The sequence below is a fragment of the Mesoplodon mirus genome (assembly GCF_964341445.2).
Source record: "Mesoplodon mirus genome assembly, chromosome: 5".
Classification (NCBI taxonomy): Eukaryota; Metazoa; Chordata; class Mammalia; order Artiodactyla; family Ziphiidae; genus Mesoplodon; species Mesoplodon mirus.
This window is the reverse complement of record NC_138980.1, coordinates 53,546,101-53,570,307: the sequence shown is the minus strand read 5'-3', so window position 1 is coordinate 53,570,307 and position 24,207 is coordinate 53,546,101. Positions and strand designations below refer to the sequence as shown.

Below are 24,207 nucleotides of genomic sequence, written 5' to 3'. Positions count from 1 at the left end.
AGGGAATGCTTTTGGCCAAAATCAGGTGGTGAATCTAATGGCGGATCAGATTTAGAAAGCTCTGACTTACTAGGCACCCAGCTGCCTGCATACACTAGATTCTGAGCCAGGCTACAGCAGCAAGAGCCTAGGTTTTCTCCCTAGTCTAGGACTCCTTTCTTTATATCTTTCTGCTGCCTTTAGAGTTGAAGAAGGACATCCCAACATTCTTTTATATCAGAGAAACAGGGTTTGTCTTGGGCTACTATTAGCTTTTATGCCATATGATCAGGCTAGTAGAACTCAGGTTCAGCTTTAAGAGATTGAATTTTGAATATATCTGTCCATAGCAAATGGGCTCTATCAATGAAAAAAGGTTATATTTTAATAAAATGTTTTTCAGTGACATACATTGACAAAGACTTTATTGCTGCTGTTATATATCTATGCTGTGTCTCCTAGGAGTTTTCCTATGAGCTTTCCTAATTCCAGGACCGAGGTTAGTTGCTGAGGCAAGGGGAAAGTAGAGCATGGCAAAAATACTTTGGGTTTTAAAGCTTCTACACCCAAGTGACACACATCAGTATAGTTCATATTTCATTGGCCAAATCAAGCCCTTACTTCACATAGTCAGGGAAATGTAGTCCTACTATGGGCCTGAAAGAAGAGACCCATTCATAAAACCTAGCACAGGGATTTTGGCTTGTTTTCTGCCACATCTCCAGCATTTAGAATAGTGTCTGGCGCATGGTAGGTGCTTAAAAATATGCATTGAATAAACAGAGGAAGGGATAAATATATGAAAGTAAACTAACAACATGTATCACCCAGGGTTAACCTTGGTTCGTGGACACAGTTCTGAAATTCTCTTTGTTGGAACATTTTAGGAGATAACTCCAGAAAGGACTACATTTGGGGAAAAGGACAAATTTTCCTAAATATGTAATCAATGTAGATTATTCATGATTGGAAAGCCCTGAGCTTGAGGAGGATATGGGCTGCATGAGTCCCTAGTTGCATTTTGTATTGATATAGGGGTCATTTTTTCATGTTCCTACAGGGGTATTTGGCGGGCCAGTTTGAATAGTTGTCTGATTCTCAAGATATTAAACTGTGGGAGGTGTAATGGGGGTGGTCATTTAGGGATTTCACAATAGAGCTGAGAGTAAAACCACCATAGTGGCAATTACTGTCATGGGGATCCCTTTTGAACCAAAATGATGACTCCTTTAGGGTTAACATTAGTTTTTACATGAAATGGCCAAAAGATTGCACTTCGACCACCCTGGGAGACGTGGCTCCCAAATCCGTAGGCACATTAAGATTAACTTCCATTTCCCTGCTTTATCCTCAGGAAGCATGGGTCTTCAGAACTACTTTATGCCAAAAGAAAAATGTTTGCAAGTGCCCCTTCTGTTTCTGGGAGGTCTAAAACCTGCCCATAATTTGGCTAGTTTGTAGTTGATCGTGGGAAAGATAATGAGTAAGGGGAATTGAGGGAGCAGGGGACAGAGTTGCTAGGAAACAGATTTACTTCTCACATCCAGACAAATAAACTAAAGTAATGGCGTTAATGAGTCCAGTTTCTGACAATCTCAGTTCCAAGGAAGCACAAATACAAAGTCATATTGCCATGAAAAAGCACCGGAGGCAAAGGCTCTGGTGATGAGGGTGGAGCACGGTGTAATAGTACTTCTTAGAGCAGATTTGCTGATTAAAAAGAGGTACTGGATGGAAAGGGCTTAGCATGGTATCTGCATAGAGGAGGTGGGCAATAAATGTTAGTCAAAATAATTATTAGTGTTATAAATATATATGCCATATTTGTAAATAAGTTACTATTAGTCTCATCACCTTCTTATAGGTTCTAGTTCTTCTACTGACTAAAAGCATGTGTTTCATTACGAGTTAAAACTTTTCTGAGTTTTCCTCTCCTCATTTCACCTCCTCTGCATTGATTGCTATAAAGGTTAGTGAGGTGAGGTGTGTGTAAGCAACTTTAAAACTTGGATGATTTTTTTAAAAAATTGTCTGCTTGTTTTTAATTGTGGTAAATGCCACAGAACATAACATTTACTATCTAAACAGTTTTTAAGTGTACAGTTCAGTAGTGTTAACTATATTTACTAGATCTCTAGAACGTTTTCATTTTGCAAAACTTGAACTCTGTCCCCATGAAACAAAAACTCCCCAACCCCCTCTCCCAGCCCCTGGCAACCACAATCCTACTCTGGGTCTCTATGTATTTGACTACATTAAATATAAGTGGAATCCTACAACATTTATCTTTTTGTACTAGCTTATTTCACTTAGCATGATGTCTTCATGGTTCATCCATGTAGCAGCATATGTCAGAATTTCTGTATTTTTTAAGGCTGAATAACATTTCATGTGTATAGACCACATTTTTCTTCATCCATTAATGGACATTTGCATTGCTTCCACCTCTTGGCTCTTGTGCGTCGTGCTGCAGTGAATATGGTTAAACACATATCTCTTCCAGATCCTACTTTCACTTCTTTTGGATAAATGCCCAGAAGTAGATAAAAGTCAATAAATTTTATGTCTACAAAGGACATAGTCTGTCCTTATCATGATTGCTAACAGCCACTCCAGGACCCAAGAGAGATTTTTACATAGCTCTTTGGGGTTCCTTCTCTGCTGCTCTCTCCTTTCTCTGCACCTCAAATCCCAGTCGTCTTAGCAGCAGTGAACTCTGAACTTTTTCCTCATTGCAGCAAAACTGTTGCTGTCTGCCTGACTCTCTGTGCATCACAATTTGGAAAATGCCCTCAAGAAAAAAGCTGGTGTGAATGGGGTGGTTCTACCTCATGTGCTTTCCTTCTAATAGCCCTGCTTTAGTAATTGTCCAATATCTGTAAACAATTATATATATACATATATATATATATATATATATATATATATATATATATATATATAGTTCAGCTTTTATAGGAGAGATTAAATCTGATACAATGTACTCCATCGAGGGCAGAACTAGAATTTATCCTAGGTGTCTAGACACTTTTACTTTATCCTGTTGGGTGAGGAGACAAACAAAAATATCCTGCAAGCAAACAGACAAATTAAGAAAATAATTACAATTAGGATACATTCTATGAAGAAAAACAGAGGCACCGAAACAGGGGAAAGATGGGGATGGAGTGTAGCATTTTGGGTTATGGTGGTCAAAGGAGGCTGGTTTGAGGAGTTTTAAGTTGAGATTTAAATGATGAATAGGACCTTACTTATGTGAAGCAGAGGTAGGAGGGGAGAACAAAAGAGCATTCTAAATAGAAGTATAGATTCTGGATAAGTGATGCTGGGCAAAATTTATGCTGCACAAACAAGAGCTAGAGTATTACATCTCATCAGAGTGCCATGTCTTTAAATAGATAACTCATTATAACTCATACTAAGAGCAAGGGGTCTGGAGACCTTGAAAGGGGAGGGATAAAGAAGCCAACACTCTGAGTGGGGATTGAGTATGGTCAGCATTTGGGGGTATGCTACCTTCAGGTACCGAAAGAGCTATCATGGGGAAGACAGACAACACTCTAGCATATGGATTGGCAAACTACAGCCCAAGGGCAAAATCCAGCCACACAGCCTGCAAACTATGGATGTATTTTATACATTTTTAACTGATCATAATTTAAGCAGTTATATTAGTACTTGTGTAATAGCCTCAATTTTGTTGCTTGGCCCACAAAACAAACTATTTATTATCAGGCCCTTTAAGAAAAGTTTGCTGACCCCTTGTTTTGTTTGGGGCAAGGGTTGCTCAGAGACTGAGATTGTCTTTGCCAATATTTTATTTAATATAGGTTCACTGTGGGAATTATAATAATTTCACAAGCCAGTAGCATACAGGACAATGTCTCTCAAGCCAATAAAGAAACAACATACTCCAAATCAATGATAGATTAATTACACTACTGTTCCAGGCAAGGGGACATGATGCCATAAAGTCCAAATTTAGTTGAGATGTGCCTTTCTACCAATTGGTTCTCAGGGGAGGTGGTTTAGTCAACTGAGAGCTGATATCCAGCTGTCAGCACAAAGAGCAAAAGTCACCTGTTGCTACAGCATGTTGCTAGGGAACAGTGGCATCACCGTTGATGGGCTAGATGATCTCGTCCTAGGGGCCATGGCACAGCTTTCATGACTACTAGTAAAAGCATCTCAATTACCAAGGCAGGAGCTAATGCCCCAGGGTCATCAGAGAGCTATTTAGATCAGCAAGGGGTCACCTTACCCAGACTGAACACTATCCTATAGTCCTTACAAACTCTGAGTATTTACTGTCTAAACGTCCCCACCATAGTTGCTTCTTCATATGTTCTTGTTAATAAGCCCCCAGCTGAGCTCCTGAGTGTTTATCGACAACCACAGATGTGGATGATGACATCCTGACACACAGTTTCACCTTTATATCAAAACAATAACTTCATTCTTGGAAACAGCTTCACTCTTAAAAACAACTTCATTTTTGTCATAAACAGGTCGATTTGACATCATACCAAACCACTATACAACACCCTTGCTCTAGATCAATCACAGGAATTTAATTTGCTGTAGCAAAAGGAATGAGTTAGCAAATTTGGAATCAAAAATTCTCTAAAGGGGAAAGATTTTCCTAGATGGGGCACTGTAGGGGCCTTCCTCATAGGCCTTCTCCTTACCCCTCATCGCACACTGGGTAGTTTTCCATCTACTCAGCCCGTGCATGAGAGGATGTCATTCGGCTTCTTGAGAAAAATGTGGAGGTGTTGGGCCACCTGGCCAGGAATTTGATTCTGTGAAATTGGACAGTTTTCTTTTTGGCAGAGACAACAATTTGGTTTGAAAACACCTAATTAGTGACTGTAAGTAATACCTTGTTTCACTGAATTAAATTATTTTATCAGCCCTCCAGCTGGCTTTAGGACATAAAGTCCTTGAGTAACACGTTAGTATTTGAAATTAATTTGTTCCAGGTCACCAACAACCAGGGGAAGACTAGCTTATAGTTTATAATAAACTAGGCTAATTTTCCAGAAACTAGGCCATGGGCCCAGGTACTTCAAAAGGAAAATACTAGCTTCAGAGCAGTCTTTCTTAGCACAAACCACCCTGGTGATGGAACTTCCTGGAATATGGTATAGACTTCATTCATTTGTTTCTTTATCTGATAAGGAACTCACAGTCCAATGGGGAGAGAGATAAAAATAATAATAAGTGTATGTATATGTATAACTGATTCACTTTGTTATAAAGCAGAAACTAACACACCATTGTAAAGCAATTATACTCCAATGAAAATGTTAAAAAATAAAATAAAAACTTTGGGTTCAATGCCAAGAAAAAATAATAATGATAATCATAAGTGTATGGGATATTCACTTAGCTTTTGCACTGTAAGGGAGGAAGACGTTTTCCTTGACCCTCCTAAGGTCCCTGACTGTGTCTGAAGATTAAATTGATAAAGACAGATGAACAGGAAAACAACATATCAATACAAATTTTATTGAATTTTTACATGTATATGGGAGTCTTCACAAGAGAGTGAAGATTCTAAAAAATGACCAGAGCAGGAAGGTTTTGTACCTTTTAGACAAAGAAAGAATACATTTGTGAAGAATTGACAAGACAAAGGGATTTGAGCTAGGGATAGTCCAATTAGGACTAGGTAGTGATAAAGGTTCGCTTAACAAGGTTGGTTTGCAGATTCCTCTGGGCTGTTAAGAGTCTGTCTCTAGAAAAAGAAGGATTTATCTTCTGTCTTTAAATAGAAAAGGCATTTTTTTCTGTGTTTACTGCTTCTTGATTGCCTTCAGCTCAGGACAGTTTTATGGTGAAGAGACACATTTTGGGGTGACATATTCTGTTTCCTTCAGTGTGTATAGCATTATGTCCAGAGCACTGTAAACCATAGAACAGACATATAGTTTGACTTTGAGGGAGGCCAAAGACATTTTTATGGAGAAGATGTGGCACCTGGATAAAATCTTAAAAAATAGTGAGAGATTATCCACATGAAGAGAGTGGGGCGGTTGTGGCAAATGTTTGGGTGGGAGAATTTAGGCAGTAAAGAGGCTGAGCCATGAGAAAATTTAATGCATTTAGAAAACTAGAAAATCGTGTGTGACAAGATGAGAGTGGGAAGAAATGAGCCTACAGTGTCCAAAAATGGCAGAGCCCTGCTATACTAAGGAGTTTGCGTTTCACCCCAAGGGCAGTGGAGAGCTACTGAAAGATATTAACAGTGACATGATTATATCTGAATTAAAAAATATATATTGTAGGGCTTCCCTGGTGGTGCAGTACTTGAGAGTTCGCCTTCCAATGCAGGGGACACGGGGTTGTGCCCCGTTCCAGGAAGATCCCACATGCCGTGGAGTGGCTAGGCCCGTGAGCCATGGCCGCTGAGCCTGCGCGTCTGGAGCCTGTGCTCTGCAACGGGAGAGGCCACAACAGTGAGAGGCCCGCGTACCGCAAAAAAAAAAAAGTCATGTGCCACAGTGTTGATTGCAGCTCTGTTTACAATAGCCAGGACATGGAACAACCTAAGTCTCCATCAACAGATGGATGGATAAAGAAGATGTGGCACATATATACAATGGAATATTACTCAGCCATAAAAAGAAATGAAATTGAATTATTTGTAGTGAGGTGGATGGATCTAGAGTCTGTCCTACAGAGTGAAGTAAGTCTGAAAGAGAAAAACAAATACTGTATGCTAACACATATATATGGAATCTAAAAAAAAAATTGGTTCTGAAGAACCTAGGGGCAGGACAGGAATAAAGATGCAGATGTAGAGAATGGACTTGAGGACACGGGGAGGGGGAAGGTAAGCTGGGACGAAGTGAGAGAGTGGCATGGACATATATACACTACCAAATGTAAAATAGATAGCTAGTGGGAAGCCGCCACATAGCACAGGGAGATCAGCTTGGTGCTTTCTGACCACCTACAGTGGTGGGATATGGAGGGTGGGAGGGAGATGCAAGAGGGAGGAGGTATGGGGATATATGTATATGTATAGCTGATTCACTTTGTTATAAAGCAGAAACTAACACACCATTGTAAAGCAATTATACTCCAATAAAGATGTTAAAAAAAAAAAGAATACCATTCAGATAAATCTCGAATGAGTTGACAACTACAGGACAGAAAATGAAGTACAAGGGAAGGGATGATTAGCAGTAAAAAACCAGTACTGAGAACTATGGGAGTATTGACTTGGGAACTGAGGAAAGGTTCATGGAAGAAGTAGTATTTGAGGTAAGCCTTGAGAGTTGGGTTAGTTTTTATAAGGAGAGTTGGTTGTGCTCTTTGTGAGGATGATCTTGTTAGCACATCCTTGGAAGAGAGTGATGTGTATATGTATAAGGGAGTCATCCTTTACCTTCATAGGTAGGTAAGGGTTTGCAGTTCATGGTGTTTATTGCCATTCATCTTCTCATTTGACTGTGACAACCTTTTCATGAACATGGTAATTGAATGATCTCCTTTTCAGAGGTGAAGATTCTGACACTTGGGGAAAATGATGCTTCCAAACTCCCCACTTTGTAAGGAGAAGAATCATGGCTTGAACCCACATGGCACCAGATAGAATGCAACATGAAGCTGGATCCAAATGGAAGGTCAGTCAGTTGCTGCTCATCTGTCAGGTAAGGACCTGGACAGAAATCGCTCTCTCCAACAAGAATCTGTTTTAACAATAGAATCAAGTCATGCTTGAACTGTAAATCCTAGAGGGAGAAACCTGAAATTGGGATAGCAGAGTGGGAGTTTTAGAGGAATCTTCAAGGACACTGTGAACCAAGCAAAACCACTGAAAGGCAGGAGTGACCATTCTTTTACTCCTGAGAAGTAATAGCTTGCATGTGGTCATTTGGAAAGCCTGTACCAGAAATCCAGGTATTATAATAATAATAATTATTGTTATTATTCAATGTGATTTTATTTTGTTGCTCAAATTATTCCACCTTTGGCCATTGGGAGCTTTTTAAGTTGTTTCCTATATTCTTTTGACATACCTTTATCATTGTGGGTATTGATTTATTTATTAGTAAATTAGTACTTCCTTACTTTCTGGCACTGTAGGATGTTTCAGGCTCATCTTATACGTTTCCTGTCCCAGTCCTAGAATTAGTAGAATCAGCCATTTTTACAAAAGAGGCTTAGTTGGTTCTGTGTGTGTGTGTGTGTGTGTGTGTGTGTGTGTATGAATGATATTGGAACCAAGATCTGGGTGCTAGATGTGCTTTTTGCAACTAGGGTGCCATGGTTGCTAGGCAGTCTCAGCTGACAGAGCAAGGAAATATACTAACTTGGTGTATATATACATATCTATAAATACTTCTATATTTAACTGTCTATATCTATATTAAGCTAAATAAGAGTTCATCTTGGTGTCTCCAACTCTAATCCATTTCCACATAGGTCATTTTAGGCTTCTCCCCTTGCTTATGTATAATTTCTGATTTCAACAATGAAGAACCTTCCTCCCACCATCTGTTATTCAATTTCTTAATTATTCCACTCCAGTATACATGCTTAATGGTTTCAGAGTTGACCTGCACCCCCATGGGGAAAACATTTATCAACTAGAATCCAGTGCTTATGTATAGTTTCTTTTCCCTTTAATCTTACAGGCTCCGCTAATTTCCAAAGTTAGGTTTATTCCATTCCCACAAGTAAGGATGCTTCATACATTTGCAATACAGTTAGATTCCTCCGTCACATTTTGCATTCCATCCTGAGATTCCCTGATTTCCTAAATCATTATTTTTTAAAAGTTTGTGTATGTTAGGTTCATTCTTTGTGCTACAAAGTTTTATAGGTTTTGACAAAGGCGTAGTGTCACATATCCACCATTACAGTATCACACAGAACAGTTTCATTGCCCTGAAAAATCCAGTGTGCTTTAATCACCCTCTTCAACTCCTGGAAACAAATGATCAGTTTACTGACTCTGTGATTTTGCCTTTCCAGAATGTAATATGTATTGTGATCTCCAAGACATTCCCAGGTTTGATGATTTACTAGGAGAACTTGCTGGACTCAGAATGTAATACTCACAGCTAAGATTTATTCCAGTGAAAGAATACCAAGTAATACAAGCAAAGGGAAAAAGCACATGGGGCAAAGTCCAGATGAAACCAGGCACAAGCTTCCAAGAGTTCTCCCCCAGTGGAATCACACAGGATGTGCTTAATTCCCCCAGCAATGAGTTATGGCATCATGTGTGAAGTGTTGTCTGCCAGGAAAACTCATTAGAGACTTAGGATTTATCAGAGGCTGGTCACACAGGCACTCTCTGTCTAGCACATACCAAAATTCCACATTCTTAGAAGAAAAGAAGGTGTTCAGCATACACCACATTGTTTTCACAAGCAGTTTCAACATAATGATCCACTCTTATGAATTCTTGGAATGTTGGGAATCCTTCTGAAATCTACTTCTTGAGATACCAGCCAAGGAGCAGCTTGCAAGCAGGTCTTTCGAAGGATACAAGTCTCAGGCCTGCTATGTTAACTCTTTTATGTACATGGTATACATGAAGTCATACAGTCTGTAGATTTTTTAGATTGGCTTCTTCCACTTAGCACAATACAGTTAAAATTCATCCATGTCTTTACAAGGTTTGATAGCTTATTCTTTTCTAATCACAGAATAGTATTCCATTGTTTGAACATACTATAGGTTATTTATCCATTCACCTAGTGACGGATATCCTGATTGCATCCAGTTTTTGGAGTTATTAACAAAGATTCTCTAAACATTTCTGAGCAAGTTTTTGTATGGACATGAGTTTTCTAATTAGTTGTGTACCTAGGAGTGTGATTGCTTGATTGTGTGGTAAGACTATGTTTTGTGTTATAAGAAACTATTGATACCATACTGTTTTCTGAAGTAGCTGCACCATTTTGCATCCTCACCAGCAGTGGATGAGAGTGTCTGTTGCTCCACATCTTTGCTAGCAATTGGTGTTATCTGTTTTTTAAATTTTTATGTTAGCCATTCTAATAGGTACATGGTAGTATGTCGTTTTCATTTGCATTTTCATAGTAAGTGTTTCTGTAGTTTCCCCATCTCCCACATCACAAATTCTTCCTTTTATCCAAATCATTCCCATTGCATATAGATGTACTCCAGTTTCTCACAATTTACCTTCTCATGATCTGACTTCTACCACCATCATATTTCTCTATTCTCCTTCACAGTAAATGTTGAAGAATTGTTCTACACTCACTGTACCTTGGTCCTTATCTTCCACTATTTCTTTAATCTACTTCAATCTGGCTTTCACCATCATTACTTCTCTAAACCTTTCCTATCCATGGTCATCATGTTACCAAAACGAATGGACACGTCTTCAAACTTCTTACTCATCATTTACTGTTGACCACACTTTCCTTCTTAAAACTCTTATCTTGGTATCTAGGATACAACCCTCTCATAATATTTTACTTGTCTCTTTATATCCCCCTTTATTCCCCTGATTTTACCGTCTCAATCCTACCTTTGTTTGAGTTCTCCACTAATGGGTCCCAGACCAATTCTCTGGCTGTATATTTTCCTACAGTGATCTCATCTACCTCATGGCTTTAAATACCAAATAGATGAAAATGGCTCCCAAATCTGTATCTGCATCCTGTATTCTTTCCTGTGTTCCAGGTTAATATATCCAGCTGATTCTTTACTAATTACAATTGGATATATGATAGGCATGTCAAATGAACATTTTCAAAACAGAATTTAAAACTTTTCCTTCCTCTTCTTCCATGCTTCCCACCCCCACCAAGACAATTTCATATCATTAAATGGAACCTTCGTCTACCTGAGAACCCACTCAGAGACTATTCAGGCTGAAATCCCAGGAGTCAACCTTGATTTGTTCCTTATGTTCATTCCCTACTTATAATCCTTCATCATGATATTTCATTCTAGTTCTGAAATATATTTTCTTTACTTGATCAGAGAGCAGTAGCACCAAAAACTTAAAAGTTAAAAGTGGCAAGGCAGATTTTATTCAGACTGATGCAGTAAGGGAGAGAGACTCTAGTATAAACTGAGCTCAACTCCAGCTAAGACAAAGGTAACTAAGATTTTTAAAGGGAAAACAGAGAGAGATCGCAAAAGGGCTATGGGAAAGTAAAAAAGGGGGAACAAAAAGGAATTGGGGGCTGTAGGAAAGTGGAAAACTACAGAAAGGAATAAATGGAGAATTACCGAAAATGCTTTGGCAGTGTGAGTTGGACCAATGCACATTTTGTGGTTTGGCAGAGCTTCATTTTCTTGAGCAAAGACTCAGCACAGGGCTGGGGTCACCTTTAGGGATTATTCCTTCTTCCTCTTATTTCAAGCAAAACACTATGCATTCGCTAACATTCAGCTTAATGTCATCTGCTCTGTAAAGTCTTTCCCTAGTAAGAGGTAATGTCTAATCAACCATGCTTTTATAAAATATAACTTATTCTTTTATTTATAGCCATAACTCTGCCTTATATCTTTCCAGTTGTATGCATGATTCTCCATTGCTTCCTATTCCATATTTTGAATTAGATTTACAGGGCCTTTTTAAGGCCAAGTATTATAAGTATTTTATATCCCAGTGCCCAGCCCATTCAACAAATAATTACTGAACATCTATATTCCAGGCAGTATTCTAGGTGCTGTAAATAGAGTCATGAACAATATCGAGTCTCTGCCCTCGTGGAGCTCATTTTCTATTGGGGAAGACAGACCAACCAAGAAATAAATATATGCCATAATTAAGATGTGATAAGTATTTCAAATAAAATTAAAGTCATATAAGGAAGATAGACAGTGAAGATGGAGTATTGGTCAGTGAAAGCTTTTCTGAGATGTGATGTTTGAATAGAGATCTGCATGAAGTAAGATGCAAGCCAGCAAAACATCTGGGAGAAGTGTGTTACAGGGAGCGAGGACAGGAGGCACATAGGCCATGAGATGGGAATGAACTGTAAGGCCATTGTCCTGTGGGTGGAGTGCGTTTGGGAGCAAGTCAGAGAGCTGTTAGGATCACATTAAATGCAGGGCCTCTGTAGGCCATGCAGTAGTTTTGGGTTTTGTTCTAAGTGTGTTGGCATGTCATTAGTAGATTTTGAACAGATTGAGACTTTTTAAAGCATCAAATCAACTATCACTGTGTCTCTTGTGTAGAGAATAGTCTATGGGGGACAAAAGCGGAATCAGGAAAACAAACTATGAAGCTACTCGATAGATAATGTAAGCGAGGGAGGTTTGGATTAGAGTGGTAGTGAAGAAATGTTTGAGAAGTGGCTGGAGGGTGAGTGTGGTGTCCAGGGAGTCAAGTGAAGAAAGTATTTCAGTAAGGAGGAGGATCAAATCAGTCCTCCTCCCGTGGAGAGGGTGAGCAAAGAGAGGCTTGATAATTGATACCTGGAGTCACTGAAGAGCTTAAGAAATGTGGTTTCCCTGGAGTAGTGGGAACAAAAGCTCAACTGGAGTGATTTCAAGAGAAGGTGCGAGATGAGGAAGAGAATATAGAGGCAGAGAATATAGACTCATGTAATTTTGCTATAAAAGAGAAGCAGATAAATGGAGGGAAAGTGTGTAGTGTCCATAAAAAGATTGTTTAATGAACCAAATTTTCAAAAATAACACTCAAGGGAGGGAATGGATTTATTTATAACTATTGATCACTTACTCTAATCTTAAATGGACCCTTGATACTGTCTTTGTTCTCTACTCTGTTAACCTCTTTCTATCCACATGGAGGAGAAAGACCTTCCCTATGGATAAGGGATGAAATAGACTCTAAGTACCAGCCAGGCCACCTTGCTAACGGTAAAGGTTCTACAGTAAAGCATAAAGGGAAAAACAGCTATGTACTGGGCAAAGGCTCTCTTTTCCCTTTTAGGATCTCTCCCTCTTGTTCTCATTTTTTCTTGGCCATGATACTCTTTTCTTCTATTTTGGGTTTCTGCCCAGTGCTTTTGTATTTCACTTTCCAGAAAGCCAGCTTTCCTGGCCAGAACTATTTTTTTTAATTAATTTATTTAATTTATTTATTTTTGGCTGCGTTGGGTCTCCATTGTTGCCCGCGGGCTTTCTCTAGTTGCGGTGAGTGAGGGCTACACTTCCTTGTAGTGCACAGCCTTCTCATTGTGGTGGCTTCTCTTATTGCGAACACGGGCTCTAGTCACGTGGCCTTCAGTACTTGTGGCACACAGGCTCAGTAGTTGTGACTCCCGGGCTCTAGAGAGCAGGCTCCTATAGTTGTGGCACACAGGCTTAGTTGCTCTGCAACATGTGGGATCTTCCCGGACCAGGGCTCGAACCCGTGTCCCCTGCATTGGCAGGTGGATTGTTAACCACTGCACCACCAGGGAAGCCCATGTCCTGGTCAAAACTAATTACAGATTAAGGGGGTGGGGGAGAGAGAGAGAGAGAGAGAGAGAGAGAGAGAGAGAGATCAAAACAATAAAATTCAAAGCAAAAACTAACTCTGATTAGTTTAGGTCAAAATGATGAATCAGTTCTCTCTTTTTCTTCCAATGTTTTTCCCCATCAAAAAAATAAGACCTTAAAAAACAGGATTAGGTTGTGAACCTAGGAGAAAATGTAAAAAGAAAAAAAAAAAAGTCAGTTGACTTTTTTTAGTCCAAACCAGGAGTCAGCAAACCATAATCCATACACCAAATCTGGCTTACTACCTGTTTTTTGTAAAGTTTTATTGGATCACAGCCATGCTAATTAATTTACATATTGTCAGTGGTTTCTCTGATGCTACAATGACAGTATTGAGTAGTTGTGAAAGAATGTGTATGGCTGTAAAAACCTAAAATATATAATACATATGGTCTTTTACAGAAGAAGTTTGCTGACCCCCTAGTCTATACTATTTCCTAAACTGTGTCCTCAGTGACATTACCACAGTGGGATACAATGAATACACAGGCATGAGAACTCCAAATTAAATGAGGTTAAGCAAATCTCCTCACTGCAGGACTTTGCAGAGCCTTAAAATGCCACTATAAATATGAGTCTCTGAAAGGGGGATAAAATGTGCTTTACACATTTAAGAATCAAATCTTAGGGGAATTAGGATGGCATTATGGTTCTGATTCCTAAAAATGCCCAGTTCTGGCCTGAAAGAACTTCTTTCCATAAGTTCCCTTGACAAGTAATATGTATAAGGAAAAATGGAGTGAGAACAAAATGCCACTTTATTAATAGTTGCTCAGGTGTCCAAAACTCCAATGCAGGGCTCTCCAGTAAATGACCACAGTGAAACACACAATTTATAACTTAAGGCACATAAGGCTTTCTATCCTCCCCCTGATTTAAATCTTGGAATATAACCATCTCATGCCAGACTCATGGGTAAAGGAAGTTGAAGGGAATGAATGGGGAGCAACATGCCAGATATTTTTGCAGCCAAGATAGGTTTATTCGAGTTCAACAGAGAATAGAAATTTGAGGTCTACAGCCATGGTGAGCCACATGCAAGTCCCCACACAGCAAGGGAAGCAAGGGAAGGAAGAGAGAAAAGCAAGTTGGCAGGGCTATATACTAAACAATGAGTCCATGTCTTTCCACTGGCCGAGTCCTTGCCAGGAAAGGAGTCTTCTCCCTGTTGGGCTTTGTTATCATTACAAGGCATGAGAGCTCCCTTTCTGGTCTCCCAACTCTATTTAATTGAGGTTTCTGTTTATTAATTCTTTTAAATTCCTTCTTTTGATCAAAGTCTTTCTTTAAAAGCATCGCTGATCAAGAGTCGGATTTTTCAGTTTCAGTGTCTTCTTGTCCCTCAATGCTAGGAAGAACCATTCCTGGGTGTAGTGTTGGAGAAAAAGTGCACAGATTGGAAACCTATTGAGGTCACATATGAGTAACAAAGAGAGGTTAGGAGGGAGAACTGTCAGGCACTTTTTTTTTTTTTTTTTTTTGGCGGTACACGGGCCTCTCACTGTTGTGGCCTCTCCCGTTGCAGAGCACAGGCTCCGATGCGCAGGCTCAGCGGCCATGGCTCACGGGCCCAGCTGCTCCGCAGCATGTGGGGTCTTCCCAGTCCGGGGCACAAACCCGTGTCCCCCGCATCGGCAGGCGGACTCTCAACCACTGCACCACCAGGGAAGCCCTGTCAGGCACTTTTTATCTAAAGTCCGTATGTTATCAAGAACATAGACAGTGGAGATCATTGAAGCATTATGTCATCATCAAAAGTTTGACAACAAACTTCCAGCAAGACTGGTCTGGATATCTTGGGAAAACTGTCTCATCAGATGCTGTCTGCTTCAATTCTGGGAAATCTTTATGTTCAGGTCACCAGATAATGTGCAGGTCCATTCAGGGTTTGGTGCTTCCTTTAGGTGTGAATCCAGTAGCCTATTCCCTGGAGTCTGGCTACACAAGGGTTGGTTAGCAAAACCTGATAGGGGCACTTCCAGCCAGGTTGAAAAGAGTTCTTCCAGAGGTATCTTTTCCAATAGATGAAGTCTACCGGTTGCCAAGTGTGATGCTTCAGGTCTCTGTCTTCTGAGGGTGCACTGTGAAAAGATTGCTCTTCCAAAATATGGTTATTTTTAATAGAAGCAATTGGTCTTCTGCATATTGGAGTATCTCTCCTTCTATCAGTTGTGGGTCAAAAGAAACAGGAGAAAAGTACATTGGGTGTCCTGTGACTATCTCAAAGGGTAAGAGGTAATTAATTCCAAAAGGGGTGAATCTGACACTTAGAAGGACCAAGGTCAGTGCGTTTGGCTAAGGTATTTTGAGGGTCTACAAATTTTGCCAATTAAGTCTTAATAATGCCATTAATGCTTTCAGAGGATTGAGGGTGGTAAGTGCAATGAAAGTGTAAAACCAGCCAAACAGCACATGCTTTTCAAAGTACCTGACCAGTAAAATGGGTTCCTTGGTCACTTGGTCACAAACTCCTGAAGTTTGACAGAAGTTCCTCAGGTAGGGACAATCTTTCCCAAAAGGACTTTGGCCACAGAAGAGGAAATCGCCCATCTGTAAGGGAAGGCTTCAGTCCAGTGAGAAATCATACAGTTCATAACTAAAACTTATTTATATCCATTAGATGGAAGAAGTTGTATGAAATCCATTTGCCAGATCGCAAACGGTCCATTAGGCAGTTTTAAATGTCCAATAGTAGTGCAAGTAGGCCACCCTGGGTTGTATTTGGGGTCAGTGGGATAAGTGAGGTAAATACTTTTTGCAGCCTTGTTCATTTTCCCCACCAGTATTGATTCACGAATGCTGTCATTTTGTTAGTAGACCAATAGTTTAATGCATGTAGAGTGGGGAGGAGTGGAAATTTTAGAGTTTCTAGTAGAACTGGGTTGGATTTTGGTCCAAACCAGAGCTTTCTCTTTTTATCAAACTAACAGTTGTTGAATTTCCAATCTTATTTTTCCTTTTCTGAGGTCAATTGTGTGTTTCTCTTGTCATGTTTTCCAAATTATCATTTGGGGAAATATCCCTTTGGACCATGATACAGGTTTGAGTGCTCTTGATTCCTTTAAGGACAGAATTTCTTGCAGAAATATCAGCAAGATGATTTCCTTTAGCTTCCAGAGAGTCAAGTTTAGACTGTCCTAGAATCTAATAATAGCTGAAGTGGCAGGTAAAAGTATTACATCCAATAATTCCTGAACATAGGGACCATTTTTAATTGTACTTTTGCTGGAAGTAAGGAAGCCATGTTGCTTCCATAACATTCCAAAATTATGAGATACTCTGAAAAATATATCTACTATCAGTTAAATATTGGCAGTTTTGCCCTTGGCTAAAGTACAAATCTGTGTAAGAGTATATAATTCGGCCTGTTGGGCTGAAGTAGCCATAGGTAAAGATGCTGCCTCAGCAACATCAAAATGAGTTGCAACAGCATACCCAGCACAATATTTGCCATTGTCATCTTTTGAATAAGAACCATCATTGAATCATGAGAAGTCAGTATTCCCCAGGGGAATTTCCTGTAGATCTTCACGAGGAGTCAGGGGTGGTGTGTTGGTATTAAATAGTCATAAGGGACTTCCTCAGTGATGGAGGGCAGAAGAGGAGCAGGGTTCAGGTTATTACAACATAAAGAGTTATGCAAGGAACAGTTAACAAAAGGACTTCATAGGAGGTGAAGTGGCTGAATGAGAAATGTTGAGTGTGATAAGAATTCAGGAAAGCTTCTATTGCATGAGGTACAAAAATGGTTAAAGGGGATCCCACAGCAAATTTCTTGGTGATCTTAACCAAAAGAGCCGTGGCTGTAATGGCTCTCAGGCAAGGGAGCATCCCCATGCCACCAGATCCAGTTGCTGGTTATAATACTCTGTGAATCTATGGTGGTCCCCATGTTTTTGGGTGAGTACCCCAAGGGCAATCCCTTCCTTTTCATAGAGAAAAAGGAAAAAGAGAATCTGATAATTGGGATGCCCAAGGGCAGGTAGGTTCATCAAACTCTCCTTTAAGGCCTTAAAAAGTTTGTTCCAATGCACAGGCTTTGGAAAAGCCCTAAGAATTGCTCAGTGAAGTTGCCTAGCCTGATCATATAATAAGTCAGTGGACTGGTTTCCCAGTTGTAATTCTAGAGACCTTTTAGGATTTTCCCAATCAGCAGTTTTCATCCAACGCTGGGCTGGCCTTCACTGACAAGCATATGAACTAGCTGATATAAGTCAGAGAAACCAGGTTGATACGTTTGAATGACTATATTAACTTCCCCAGCCAATCTGTAAGGATCTTTGATTACTTTGGAAAAGACTTTGACTGTGGCTCACATATCAGCTTTAGTCCAGGGAATATAAGAAATTAAGGGTTTAGCCTCTGGATCCTTAGAAAGCTTAATTTTAAAGGGACAGTTTCTGAGATGTTCAGAGGAAAAGGGAACTTCAGTAAGAGAATTAGTATGGGGGAATTGAGGGCATAGAAGAGGCATAGGTGGTGTAGAAGGGAGAGGAAAGGGTTGCACCAGAGGTGAGTCTGATCATGAGGAATGAAGGGAGAGAAACAAAATGGAGCCAGAGGCAAGCCTGCGACAGAGGAGCGGAGGAAGACTAGACTGAGGCTTTAAGGGCCATTTTTTGGTTTCTTGAATGATTTGTTTATCTCAGTTAATTAAAAATCTTATTTTGCAGAGAGGCAATTTTAGACTCCTGAAAAGGTTGGAAAGCCTCAAAATACCAGTTGAAATAGGCATTCCATTCAATTCTGGACATTTTTGAACTATTGTAATATGATTTGGTTTTAAGAAATTTAAGTTTGAGGACTTCAAAAGTTCCCCATAATGGTCAATGATATTCTAAATCACCTTTGGTCAGGTTGGTCCATTTAGTTTAAAATGCACATGAGGAAAGAACACAGTTTTTAAACATAAAATCTATCAGAGTCCTTGCAGGGGGGCACCTTCAAAATGTTTAGATTACTGGGATACCATTTCTCAGAGGTTTTTCTCTACAGTAAAAGAGTAATTTTCACATAGCTCAAACAGCTCAATTCAAACAGCTTGCAACTCATATGCCTGCAGGCCTAACACCAGCCAATTCTAAGGACACAGCTTATTCTCTGACAGCCCCTATTCCAAAGGAGTGGGTCAATGGCTGAACTGGTACAGTTTCAGTGAAGCAGCCCTTGTTCCTGAAGGAATGGGCCAAAGACATCTCAGCCAGCTTCGACTGAAATAACCTGATCTCCAAATTAGACTGAAGTGCCAAGTGAGTACTTGCATACAGAAGAAGGCTTTAACCAAAAAGATGAAACCTTAAAACAGATCCCTAATAGAGCCTGGAGAACTTCAAATGAAAAGAGGTTGTAAGTTTGGATCCAGGAGAAAGATCCAGGGATCAGCAAGAAAAGCGATGAGCTCAGTGGGCTCAATTTTGGGTACCATACCTATTTTGCTCACCAGCCCTGGGGCCTTTGGGGTGTCTTGTCTTGTCCCTGTATGGGACATCAAAATGTTGACCTAGGGACTTCCCTGGTGGCGCAGTGGTTGAGAGTCTGCCTGCCGATGCAGGGGACACAGGTTCGTGCCCTGGTCTGGGAAGATCCCACATGCCGCAGAGCGGCTGGGCCCATGAGCCATGGCCACTGAGCCTGCACGTCCAGAGCCTGTGCTCCGCCACAGGAGAGGCCAAAACAGTGAGAAGACCGCGTACCACCAAAAAAAAGACCAAAAACAAATAGACTGCCAGATATTTCTCCGTCCAAGATGGGTTTATCCGTGATCAGCAGGGAATTGCAATTCAGGGTCTGCAACCATGGCGAGACACAAGTGAGCCCCACACAGCAAAGGAAGGAAAGTGCTTTTATAGAGGTGGAAATAAATTTGGGATGGCTGTGGTTAACAAAGAGTCCATGGCTTTTCATTGGTTGAGTCCTTGCCAGGGAAGGAGAGGAATCTTTCTTCTTCCTGTAGGGTTCTACTATCACTGGAGGGCATGAGAACTCCCCCTCCTGGTATCCCAAGACTGTTTAATTAAGATTTCTGTTTATTAATTTTTAAAATTTTTATTTATTTATTTATTTATTATTTTTGGCTGCGTTGGGTCTTTGTTGCTGCTTGCAGGCTTTTCTCTAGTTGCGGCGAGTGGGGGCTACTCTTTGTTGTGGTGCGCGGGCTTCTCATTGGGTGGCTTCTCTTGTTGCAGAGCACGGGCTCTAGGTGCATGGGCTTCAGTAGGTGTGGCACTCAGGCTCAGTAGTTGTGGCTCACGTGCTCTAGAGGGCAGGCTCAATAGTTGTGGTGCACGGGCTTAGTTGCTCCGCGGCATGTGGGATCTTCCCAGACCAGGGCTCGAACCCGTGTCCCCTGCATTGGCAGGCAGATTCTTAACCACTGCAACAACAGGGAAGCCCCTGTTTATTAATTTTTTACAGGGGTTCTTTGTATATTAGGAACAGTTCAGTCATTTTCACAAAGGGAGCAGTGTTGGAAGGTTTTTAGGGTAAGATCCAAGAAATGTTAAAATCCATTTCTCTGCATTATTTGAATATGTTTTCTAGAGAGTTGTAGCATCTCCTTTTCTGGAAATCACTAAGAACATTAAGAACAGTGTAGGCGACATGAGAGATCTTGTGTGGTTTGCAGACAGTTTGCAGGAGAAATGAAGTCTTACTAGAGTAACTAAATGGAGCTGTCTGCAAAGAGAATGAGCTGCCTTGGTAGGTAGCAAACTTATATAACTAAAAATGTACAAGCATAAGATAAATTGTAGAGGTAATTCAAATATCTCACTCGTTCTAGGATTCTAAATTTTAAAGTTTAAATTTTAAAGTCCCAACCAGCTCTGAGATTCTGAGTCTTTTTTATAATCATTGCATACCATTTTGTTGTTGTTGTTTTTCGAAGACAACGTCAATTTTGCACTTTATTTCTGTAAAAATAATATGTCCCCTTTGGGGTAGTAAAGTATTTTTTCAGTATCTCCAGGGAGTTTTCAGCATTTTCTCTGTGAATACATGAGTACACATGTGAGTGAAAATAGTACCAACTAGATGTTGTGTTATTTCTTGTATTTTGTAAGTGACAGTTTCTTCTAGTGCATAAACACAATAGGAATTATGAGCAACCACAGATTTCATTTCCTTTTTTTTCCTGTAATGCCCAAAGATTTAAAAACATACAAATTAAAACTTTTATCAGCAACATATATGCCAAGAAGCTGAATGATATTTGAGTTAATTCTATAATGGTAGTTTCATTACATTCAATTAAATTCAATTCACTGAGATAGTCCTGAGATGGTTTGAAAATTCCTGAGTTGTAAAGATATGCCAACACTTGAATTATTCTCCTCCTTTTAAACTATTTCAGGATTTTTATATTTTTTACCATAATAACAAAAATTACTACAAAACTTGGTGGCTTAAAATAATGAATATTATTTCACAGTTTCTGTGGGTCAGGAATCTTGGTGCAGTTTAGCTGGGCACCCCTGGCTCATGATTTCTCGGGAGACTGCAATCAAGGTGTCCACAGTCCTGCAGTCAGTTCAGGGCTTGCCTAGGAGAGAATCTGCTTCTAAGCTCACTGGCAGCTGGCTCCTACAGAGAAAGCTAGCTAAGAGAGAGGGAGAGGGACAACATGCCAGGAGAGAAGCCAGAGTCTTTCTGTAAGCTAATCTTGGAAGTGACACTCTGTCATTTTCTGTCAGGTAGAAGCTAGTCTCACCCACACTCAAGGGGAGACTATTACATAGGACATGAGTTCCAAGGAATGGGGATCATCGCAGGGGGCCATTTTACAGGCTGCTCAACACTAGACAGATTTTACAACTCTATGATTTTAAATCATTGCTCTTTTGAAAAATGACTAAAACAGCATTCAGTGCTTAATCAGATTTCCTTTTTTTTTTTATTTTTAGTTTTGCGGTACGCAGGCCTCTCACTGTTGTGGCCTCTCCTGCTGTGGAGCACAGGCTCCCGACGCGCAGGCTCCGGATGCGCAGGCTCAGCGGCCATGGCTCACGGGCCATGGCTCACTGGCCCAGCCGCTCCACGGCACGCGGGACCCTCCCGAACCGGGGCACGAATCCGCATCCCCCGCATCGGCAGGCAGACTCCCAACCACTGCGCCACCAGGGAAGCCCTAGATTTCCATTTTTATGGCAGAGTAACCAGAACCTGTCTTGCCCTGGTGTCAGTAAACAGGGGTTCTGGTCCTTCTTCTGTGCCAATCAGCTGCAGCATCTCAGGCACTTAAGTCATGAACCTTGGTTTCCTTGTCAACAAAGAGAGGCAATTTGATTATGCTCTTTTTTAAAAGTTTTAATTTTTATTTTATATTAGAGTATAGTTGATTTACAATGTTGTGTTAGTTTCAGGTGTACAGCAAAGTGATTCAGTTATACATATACATATATCTATTGTTTTTCAGATTCTTTTCCCACATCGGTTATTATAGAATATTGAGTAGAGTTCCCTGTGCTACACAGTAGGTCCTTGTTGATTATCTATTTTATATATAGTAGTGTGTATATGTTAATCCCACGTTGGGAATTTGGGATTATAGTCTTTAAGATCCTTTCTGGTTTGGGTATTCTTTTGCAACAAACAAAATTCTGTTCTAACAAGGTCAAACTCTCTTTCCTTTAGGCAAGAGTGTCTCAGCCTCAGCACTGTTGACATTTGGGGCTAATAATTCTTTGTTGTTGTTGGAGGGGGAAGCTGTCTTGGACACTGTAAGATAGTGAACAGTATCCCTGACCTCTATTCAGTAGATGTCAGGATCAGCCCCCTCTTTGTGACAATAAAAATGTCTCCAGACTTTGAGGACCACAGATATAGGCAGCGCTATAATTAATCTAGCATACAAAAATAATTTCCTTTTCTGTAATATTTTGATTTTTTTCCATTAAGAAAAAAGTCTATAAATTAATTAATATACAAGTGTTAATATCTTATAAGTATTTGCAGTTTAAAAGGGAAGGGATCTTTTGAGGCAGAAATTCAAGGCCTAGAGATGAGAAGCTGTTTTTAGTGACACTGTCAGGGAGTGGGGTAGAGGTGGGACACTATTCATATTAACCATAAAAAATCCTTATCCCACTGAAGTAAAGGAAACTACTAGAGAATAATTTCCAGGCTCCACAGAAATGGTTGTGTGAAAGTCCGCATTAGTCCTGTGATGGTTAATTTTATGTGTCAGCATGACTGGATTAAGCAGGTGTGTCCAAACATTTGGTCAAACTGTATTCTGGGTGTTTCTATGAGGATGTTTCTGATGAGATTAACATTTGAATCCATTTGGATTAGCAGACTGAGTAGAGCAAATGGCCCTCTCTAATGTGAGTGGGCCTCATCCAATCAACTGAAGACCTGAATAGAACAAAAAGGCTGAGTAAGAGGGAACTTTGCCTGCTTGACTGATTGAGCTGTCCTTGGGCTAGAAATTATACCATGGACCTGCCTCTCCTGGTTCTCAGGCTTTCAGGCCCAGACTCTGTGATTACACAACCAGCTCTCCTGGGTCTCCAGCGTGTTTACTACAGATGCTGGGTCTTCTCAGCCTACATAATCACATGAACTAATACCTTATGATAAATCTCTTTGGGTCTGTCTGTCTGTCTCTCTCTCTCTCAAGAAGATGGATAGAAGAATTTCACAGAAGTCACAACTTTTCTGAGCATCACTTCCAGGGCCCAGCACTATGTAACACTTGGGACCTTTCTCCATCTGCCACAGGGTCCTCCTGTTGCCATTCTCAACTCCTAAAAGTCATTGACAAGGATGTTCTCCTTGGCCAAACTTTCATCAGGCTCCTTTGAGCCCTCTTTGGCATGAGGCCTCTCCTTGGCCCCCATCTTCGTCTGAGTCTAGTTGTGGCAAAGAATCTTGCTAAGTCCGTTTATAGATCATCCTTCTTACCACTGATAGCCAATCAAGCTCTTTCCCTCTCTCCTTTATCTAATCAAGTTGCTCTTCCCCTTCCCTCCCCTTGATACCTAACCATGTTTCTCTTAGCAATTTTTTTGGGGGGGTGGTACGCGGGCCTCTCACTGCTGTGGCCTCTCCTGTTGCGGAGCACAGGCTCCGGACACACAGGCTCAGCGTCCATGGCTCACAGGCCTATAGCCGCTCCACGGCATGCGGGATCTTCCCGGACAGGGGCACGAACCCGTGTCCCCTGCATCGGCAGGCGGACTCCCAACCAATGCGCCACCAGGAAAGCCCTCTCAGCAATTTTATACCCACTTCCTCATCCTGGTCTTTGTCCATAAATCCTCACGTGGTCCTCTTGTATTTGAGTTCAGTCTTTCCCCTCCATTGCAATAACCTCTATCCCTTATTACAATAGTCTTGAAAGTCTTTCTTGCCATTTTTAACAAGTGTCTGGTGGAATTTTTATTTCATTTTATACCACAATGCAATGACAGCTCCAGTAAATAAAAATTACAGGGGACAGATTTAACCTAGATTCTTAGACATTTCTTCAATTTGAGTCAAAGTGTGATTTAGATTCTTCTTCCTTTTTTTTGTTTTTTTTTTAAGTCTTAGCATGAACCATGTAATGGTTACCTAGCCACGTTTTAAAGCTACAAGCTGCTGTCAAGAATTGGTCTGTATGTAGGGAATACAAACTAATTTTATAGCTAATCAAATAGATATAAACCTATTGATGAAATCCTCTTTAATGGGGTCCAAAGACCAATATTATAAGTTTAAGAATTATGCTGTTTTTAGATGATGCTTTATTTTCTGAATTATCCAGGCTGTGGGTTCTTTCCATTCATTCAA

The 24,207-nt window shown here is 40.4% G+C and overlaps 1 protein-coding gene across 1 annotated transcript in view; it reads right to left on the bottom strand.

The window, feature by feature from the left end:
• LOC309805343 (uncharacterized protein) overlaps positions 1–8,018 on the bottom strand; it is a gene marked incomplete at both ends in the record, with an annotated part of 105,324 nt that extends 97,306 nt beyond the window's left edge. The window contains 1 exon segment of the mRNA XM_082623271.1: positions 8,010–8,018. Coding sequence (XP_082479397.1) covers positions 8,010–8,018 — 9 coding nt within the window.
• Between the last annotated feature and the right edge of the window lie 16,189 nt (positions 8,019–24,207).